Genomic DNA, 8,865 nt, shown 5'->3' with positions numbered 1-8,865 from the left:
CACACATAGCTCTTCATAAGACTAAACGCTTGCTGTGGCTTTTTATTTTTAATGCTGGTTCTTCTTTTTCTTTTTTCTTTTTGTTTCATCTTTCCTTAATATTTATTCATTTCTTGTCTCAAGGGGGGTCTGGACCCCCCGGCCCCACCCCTTGACTACTTGTCTGTTAATTTAGTTTGTTTAACAGTCTTGAGACACGTTGTTCGGCTGCTTCTTAAACAGAAAAAGTATTTTGACAAACTATCTGAATATTTTCTATAGTTGTTCGTATCGTTATACGAGTAAATACCGGAATTATTGGAGCGAAGCTCCTCTTTACTCGATTTAGGTGTTCGTTTATCCTGATACTCCTCCGGGATGTCTGAACCATTGTTAACCAAATTTGACATGGTGATTCGAGAGAGCGCGCTGAGTGTCGTAAAGGGTTGCATGTCACGATCGGACATACCATTGGGGAATAATCACCGAGAAACGCGATGCCCATAGCAGGCCCGTAGCCAGCCCAAAACTTTAGGAGGGGCAGTAGAAGTTAGGGGGGGCCTGACCCAATCATCTTATACTTCATCACCATATTATAGTTCATTTGGAAGCCTACCGTGAAATTTTATGGGGGCCAGCCAAAATTTAGGGGGGGGCGTCCCCCTTGCCACCCCCTCCCGTGGATACGGGCCTGGCCCATAGACTTAACATTGGAAAAGCATTTGGCGCGAATTCTCATTGTAAACAATGGAGAGAAGAATTTTCAGCATTAGAAATAGGGCGAAGCCCTTTTCTTTTTGTTCTGCAAACACAATTTTTTTCAAAGCCATTATGCTTTTCGCTGATATGCCAAATTCAACTATTTGCATGTCGTGTTCGTTCACTTAAACAATTGATGCACTAAAAAAATTCTATGAATAATCAATAAAAGTCGATTGCTTCGCTCCAAATTTGCAATTAATACATACCTAGTTATACGTATGCTATTGTGTGTTATTTATTATTCACATATTTGTTATTTCTTATACTTTGTTGTATTTTGTTCTTCGTTACGTTTTACTTTATAATCTCAGCGTTGTATTTCAGTTTAATATATATTCGAAAACATTTGTAAACATACATATTTGAATGTATAGTAGCTATGTTTTTTACGGAAAGAATAAAGACCAATATATACTAAAAGAGACACGCGTGAACAGAAATCGACATTGTATAAGTAGAAATGAAATTGCGTGTAAAATGATAATAACAACACGTGGTGATAATCTGATTGTCATCCTATTGTTCTGTTGCATGTGATAGATAACCAACCATATTGTTAGATTGAAACAAATGTTCAGTTCCATCACCCCTGCAGGAGAGTCAAATAACCATTTGTTTTCGCTTTTGAAACGTATGGTGTTAGACAGTGCATGTGTCGAATATCCTCATTATTAATGAAAGTTTTCCCTCCAAAAGAGTTGATCAAAATCGAGTTAAGAAATTATAACACCTACACGCTACATGTAATACAAATTATTATTATTAAATAGTAAACTATTAGCTATAAGTTCATAGTTCTCTTTCTTTCTTTCCTTTTTTTATTTATTTTTTTTTTTATATGAAGATATTAAATTATGAGTCTCCGTGAAGAATGGGGTATGAATTTCAGTACCACATTTTTTTCTCAAGTGCCGTTATCAGTGGAGTAGCGTGCTTTACTATTTAAAGTAAGTTGATAATTTTAATGCACTATTCTGTTTAGTCCTAACTTGTATATTTAAATTGTTTAGATTTGTTTAAAGATGTTTGTTTAATGTAACTTGTTACCTGTAGAAGAAGAAGAAGAAAGGGCAGGTGCTTGTTGAGACTGTGTATAGCAGTGTGTGTGAGTGAGCGCGAAGCCTATAGCTGCAACATCTGAGTGTTCAATGTGCATTTTATTTTAACTCGGGAATTGTAAGAAATATTAACAATATTATTAAACCGAATTATTAAAGAACGAACCAGCGTTTGTGTGATACAGTCCATCATAAAGATTTGGTCCTCCGACCTAGATGCTAATACGTGTTTATGTGTTTTATGTGACCTACGTGCTAAGGCTTGTGTGTTAACAAGAAAGACAAAACTGTGTGGGCGACAATGGAAGCTTACAATTCCCGAAAGCGTGTTTTAAAAGGTAAGGTCACTCGTGCTGAAAACTGCATAAACAATATCACAGAACAGGAAGATATTAGTGTAGTTCAAGTCTACAAAAACAAAGTGAGTGAACTGTCACGTGAAACAAATGAGCTTTTGTTTCTAGCCAGTAACTTGTGTGCCGAAGAAGAAATTTATTTGGTGCAAGAAGAAGAGCTTGCTGCTATTGAAGATAGACTTACAAAGCTTAACGTGAAATTAGTGGAAGTGCAGGGTAAATTATCTCACGCTTCTTCTAGTGATGTGAATAGTCAAAAAAACACAACAGAAATTCGACTTCCAAAATTGCAGTTGCCATGCTTTAGCGGGAACTTAAATGATTGGCTTTCGTTTCGTGATTTGTTTATCGCAGCAGTGCATAATAATGAAAAATTGACGGGTGCACAAAAACTTCAGTACTTAAAAACTAGTTTGCAAGGTGAAGCAGCAACACTTATTCAATCTATACAAATAACTGACGATAACTATAAAGAAGCTTGGGACCTGCTAAATTTAAGGTATCAAAATAAACGAGAATTAGTCACGTCTATCTTGCGGCGGTTTGTAAGTCAAGGTCAAGTGCAGCAAGAATCAGCTGGCGCATTACGTCGGTTGTTGGATACAAGTGTTGAATGTGTGCGATCGTTATCAGTGTTGGACATAAAAGTGAACGAATGGGATCCTTTGCTTATATTTCATATAACAGAGAAGCTAGACAGTGAAACAAAGAGGCAGTGGGAACTTTCATTGTCAGACAGTGAACTACCAACATTCGACCAATTGGTGAAATTCATAGATCATAGGTGTCGTGCATTAGCAAGTAGCACTTCCAATGCAAAATCAACCCCACCCAGTGAGCCAAACAAGAGTAATAAAAAATCAACAATAGCGCACCATACTTCAGCTCAATTTTCGTGTTGCCAGTGCAAAAGCAAAAATCATCCTTTGCATAAATGTGATGACTTTCTTTCGCTGTCAGTTGACGAACGTCATTCCTTAGTGAAAAACAAAGCATTATGCTTTAATTGCTTACAATCTAATCATAAACTGTCCAGTTGCAAATCAGCATCGTGTCGTGAGTGTGGCAAACGTCATCATACTTTAATTCATTTTCCAAATAAACAGAACTCAGGTGTTTCAGTGGGGACTCATTTTTCAAGTGAAACTAATGTGCAACATGCAGTGTTACTACAAACTGCAGTAGTGATGGTGAAGGATTCATATGGTAATTTACAACCTGTGAGAGCCTTGTTAGATTCAGCCAGTGAAAAAAGCTTTGTGTCAGAAAACTGCATACAACGACTCGGTTTACAAAAACAGCCTGTGTATGTACATGTTTCGGGGCTGAGTTCCAGTAATGTTGCTCGGGCAAAAGGTGTTGTTAATATTGTGTTTACATCAAGTTATGATGTTAAATCAGAATTTTCTATAGAAGCGTTAGTGCTGCCAAAGGTAACAGGTATGTTACCAAAACGGTATATTCATAAAAGCAAGAAGTGGTCGCATGTTAACAAGTTAACATTAGCAGATCCGAATTTTAATGTTCCTGACAGAATCGATCTGTTATTGGGTGCAGATATTTACCCTCAATTGCTATTGGCTGGTGTGTGTAGTGGTGTTAATGGTTCTCCCGTAGCAGTGAACACCAAATTAGGATGGGTGTTGTTTGGTTCTATTGGCGACGATGAAGTGCGACGTAAAGAATTCACAGCGTCAACATATCATATCCAGTGCAACAGTGAAAGAATTTTGCAACAATTTTGGGAATTGGAAGATATTCCTACACAAAAAATAATGTCGTCAGAAGAAAAACAGTGTGAAATTTATTTCGAGAAGACCCATCAAAGAGATGAGACAGGTAGGTTTCATGTGCAATTACCGTTTCGTGACAACAGTGCAAGACTTGGTGAGTCACGTGAAGTGGCAATTAAACGCCTTAAGCAAGTAGAAAGTCGTTTGAAGAAGAGGCCTAAAATGCGTCAATTATATGTAGATTTTATGCATGAGTATGAGGTACTTGGGCATATGGAGATTATTCCAGAAAGTGACATACTGAAACCAAACAGTGAAGTGTGTTATTTACCTCATCACGCAGTGTTGAAAGATTCCAGTTCTACGACAAAACTGAGAGTAGTTTTTGATGGTAGTTGTAAAACTTCATCTAATGTGTCATTGAATGATAAGTTACTTGTCGGACCTAGGTTGCAGTGTGACTTAATTCCATTACTTGTGCGTTTTAGACAACATAATGTGGCATTAACTGCTGATATTGAGAAAATGTATAGACAGGTGAGAATCCAACCAGAACATAGAGACTTCCAGCGAATTGTGTGGCGTGAAAAACCTAATCTTCCGATCAAAGATTACAGGCTTGTGACGGTAACTTATGGTACAGCTTCAGCACCATATTTAGCGGTGAAAAGTTTGCAACAATTAGCGAAATATGAAGAATCATTTCCTCTTGCAGCAGCTGTAGTAATGCAAGACTTTTTTGTTGATGACTTAATCAGTGGTGCCAACTCAGTTAGTGAAGCAAATCAGTTACAAGAACAACTCAGTGCATTATTGCAGAAAGGAGGTTTTGAACTGAGAAAATGGGCATCCAACAGTCCCAACGTTTTGGACTCCGTACCCTCTCATTTGAAACAAGCGACGAGTAGTTTAGACTTTGATAGTAGTAATTCAGTGAAAACGTTAGGAATTCTGTGGTATCCATCAAATGATGTATTTTCATATAATGTCAATCTTGTGTCAGTTAAGTCAGTTGTAACTAAGCGTAACATTTTATCAGAAAGTGCAAAGGTGTTCGATCCATTAGGTTTGATTTCTCCAACTACTATTATTGCAAAAATATTATTGCAAGAAATTTGGAAATTAAATTTAGAATGGGACAGTCCAGTTCCTGAATGGATTTTGAGGAAATGGAGGAATTACTACTCAGAGCTTTCTTTATTGAAAAACATCAAAATCAACAGGTGTATCACTATCACTCAAGCTACGAGAAGAGAGTTAATAGGATTCTGTGATTCTTCCGAAAAGGCCTATTGTGGAGTGGTGTATATGAGGTCTGTATCTCAAGACGGCCAAGTGAGTGTGAACATTGTTATGGGAAAAACGAAGGTTGCTCCAATCAAACAAGTGTCCTTGCCCCGATTAGAGCTCTGTGGTGCCTTGCTATTAGCTAAAATGATGAATCTCATATTAAATTCATTACGTTTGGAAGTGCATGATGTAATTGCCTATTCTGACTCTACTGTTGTGTTATCGTGGCTGAATTCGGATTCAAGCAGATGGAAAGTGTTTGTCGCGAATCGTGTAGCAAAGATTCAAACTCTTTTGCCATCAGTGAAGTGGCTCAAAGTGGATTCAAAGAATAATCCAGCAGACTGTGGTTCTCGAGGTTTATTACCTTCTGCCTTACTTGTACATCACTTATGGTTCTCAGGCCCAGAGTGGCTCAAAAACCCCATTCTCTCAGAGTGTAATGAATATACAGTGGATTCAAAGTTAGTCAACCAAGAGGAAAGAAAACATAGTTTCTATGTATGTTCATGTTGATACCTCCATTATTGACAATTGTTCATCGTTGGTGAAACTTGAGCGAACTATTGCATATTGTAAGCGCTTTATTAATAATTATCGTGTGTCGCAAGGAAACAGGCATACAGGTCTACTTACAGTAACAGAACTTTTCCATTTACATATTGTTTCAATTTTTACAGTTCTTTTAAATATTGTACTAATTCATTTTTTCTGTGTATCTTGAACTAGATCGTTCAAGGGTGGGGGCTATGTTTAGTCCTAACTTGTATATTTAAATTGTTTAGATTTGTTTAAAGATGTTTGTTTAATGTAACTTGTTACCTGTAGAAGAAGAAGAAGAAAGGGCAGGTGCTTGTTGAGACTGTGTATAGCAGTGTGTGTGAGTGAGCGCGAAGCCTATAGCTGCAACATCTGAGTGTTCAATGTGCATTTTATTTTAACTCGGGAATTGTAAGAAATATTAACAATATTATTAAACCGAATTATTAAAGAACGAACCAGCGTTTGTGTGATACAGTCCATCAATTCTGAATATTTAATACATTATTTTTAAATCATTATATTAATGTTTTGTTCTGTTTACTTAGGGCAATGGTTCCCAACCTGAAGAGACGCGAACCCCCGAGAGGGTGTAAGCTACTGACAGAAAGAAATATTGCAAATATGAATATTCTAACAAAGAGGCGTAAAATTAAACACCACAAACACAAAGTACACTGAGAAAAAAATGTAGGTGGCGTACTTAAAAAGATAGGTTACATGCGTAATTCCTGTAGTTTTTTGACTTAACGTACAGTGTATAACTGAAAACGCATGTTTTACTCGTATAATATTTTCTGTATAAGTGTTCCATCTATACGTACTTTCTGTATGAAACAATGTAGGCGGTCAGGATCTTACATACAAATGGATATATGTATAACATATAGCTGACGAAGGTAACATAAGTATATGCATGTGATATACGGAAAACTGTTAGATGTCAGACATCCTGCAACGGCATGATGTAACATTTAAGGGCAGTGCCTATGTAGCATACGGATAACGTATGTTTCGTACAGATTTCTATAGTAAGCAAGAGGATACCTTATATTTGTACAATACAGTATACCGCTGTCCGGAGAACGGATTTTTCTCTGTGTAGGCCCTAACTATTGAGTAAGAACTGTGCTTTATTAAGGAGGACACAATTCGTTAAAAATAATAATACTGCACTACAAGGGTATACAGAAGTTCTGCGTGAAATAAATATAAATTGATGAGATTATTATTATTATTATTATTATTATTATTATTATTATTATTATTATTATTATTATTATTATTATTATTATTATTATTATTATTATTACATATTTGAGAATTCAGTGCTGTATCTGAGACTGCAGAAGGAGTCAGATAAAAAGCAAGTAGGCCAACGAGCGAGAAAGAGGAAGGTGTGAAGTGCCAGTTTACGAGAGGGGGCGCGAGGCAAGCAAGGTTGGGAAATAACAATGGGGAACATCTGACTTAAGGAAACGTCGCTTCCACAATCTCTAGGGATGCTACGCTCCTGTCAGTTATTATCTTTATAAATAACACAGAAATGAAATATCACGAATGGAATCAATGACGACGCCAGAAGGGTGCAAGGGTGTGAACTTCCGATGGCAATGCCTGCCCTCTACTTCCCTCCAGACATTTTGTGTTATAATGTACGAAAAGTAATATAATGTAACCTCTCGGTATACAAAAAAGAAGAAGAAGAAAGTAATGAAAAGGGAAGAAAAAAGAAATTGTTGCTTCCCAATAATTTTTTGGCTCTCCACTAGTTTCCATCACCAATAAATTAAAGCTGAAGTCGTCGCTCAATGGATATTCACAATATTGTTGAAAGCTGAAAAAATATTAGCCTCCCTGCTGGTCTAGTGGCTAACGTGTACACATTGGTACCCATGGTCCCCAGTTCGATACTATGTGGGAAAGCACTTAAAATTTGAACACATTACAGGGGTTTGAATTCCACCTTAAACACTGTAGGTCCACGTCTTATATAGCCTTGGTGCTGAAACAGGAAGCTAAACTTCCACAAACAGAAGAATATTTAAGAAATCTTGAGATATTTCGAACTAAATATTCCTCGGTAAATAGAAATAGACACTTAAACTTGACCTCCCTTACTCTCACCCTCGAATACTTATCTGATATTTACTCTCACTCTTAACCTTCAGCCTTCACCTCCGAATTGCTCTTGCACTTCACTCGTCTTTCCCCTTCTATTCCAGTCGGCCCTCACCCTCCAACTTAGAACTGGAGGGTGAGGAGAAGTTAAGATTAGAAGTACTTCCATAGGATGACTATCTACGCATGTCACGTATAAGATTTTTCCCGAGTTGAGAATTGTGCTCTCTCTCTATTTGACATTGAAAACCTTCCTGTCGTGATAAAGAATTTAATGTTTTCCTTGGTACTATAGTCAGTGTCTGCTTACTGGGGGAAAAACATTTTCCATTCCTGAGTATCTCTCTTTCACCACACAGAAACTCTCTTTCACGCATGTTTACGTTCCAATATATTACAAATAGAAAAACAGAAGAGTGTGGATCTTCATATGTCTTATAGGTCTTGAAAATTATTAAAATCTTTATGCATGTGAAGTTGTTATTGTTGACAACCATTCAACGAAGTTGGCTATAGAACGCACAAAATATACGCGGATGATCCAAACGCTGAGAAGACATATTGTGTTGAAGTAGGCATCGAAATCCTTGTGAAGACTGTCCATCAAAATGCATTTCTAAATGGGAAATAGAGAATACTAGACTTTCAGAAGTATAAAAATTGCCTATGTTGATTAGACTCTTGCTATGTGGTCAAAATAAAATTTTGCTGTAATCAATGAAAGACGAATTTTCATCGCTTGCGTTAAACCTATTTGTCTAAAAAGTGAAATTTTTAGTCCCTTTTAACTTTTTCTTATTTATTCAAAATGCGTAATATCATAGTCAGAGTACAGGGATTGATTCAGTTGTATTGAGCCGAATTTGAATATGCATCTTACCTACTAAATACCGTGTTTCCACTGCTGGTTAAATTCGATCAATAGTTACTCATGTTTGATATCGGTAGTTATCACTCTACTTCTTCACTCTAGCTCCGTAATATCGATTTTAAATAATCTTTTTAACCAGAAAGGGAAATTATCTA

The 8,865-nt window shown here is 36.8% G+C and overlaps 1 protein-coding gene across 1 annotated transcript; it reads left to right on the top strand.

The window, feature by feature from the left end:
• Positions 1-2,100: 2,100 nt before the first annotated feature.
• Positions 2,101-5,694, top strand: LOC145675801 (uncharacterized). Its single transcript, XM_081746547.1, has one exon. It carries the CDS (start codon positions 2,101-2,103, stop codon positions 5,692-5,694), a length of 3,594 nt encoding a protein of 1,197 aa, XP_081602673.1.
• Positions 5,695-8,865: the final 3,171 nt, after the last annotated feature.

The sequence above is a fragment of the Thermobia domestica genome, chromosome 1, assembly GCF_964235325.1.
Source record: "Thermobia domestica chromosome 1, izTheDome1.hap1.1, whole genome shotgun sequence".
Taxonomy (NCBI): Eukaryota; Metazoa; Arthropoda; class Insecta; order Zygentoma; family Lepismatidae; genus Thermobia; species Thermobia domestica.
The sequence above is the reverse complement of the archived record's forward strand: the minus strand, read 5'-3'. Positions and strand labels throughout refer to the sequence as shown.

What these genes read in the sequence shown, in the direction of transcription:
- LOC145675801 (XM_081746547.1), top strand. Translation starts at nt 2,101, where the DNA reads ATGGAAGCTTACAATTCCCGAAAGCGTGTTTTAAAAGGTAAGGTCACT.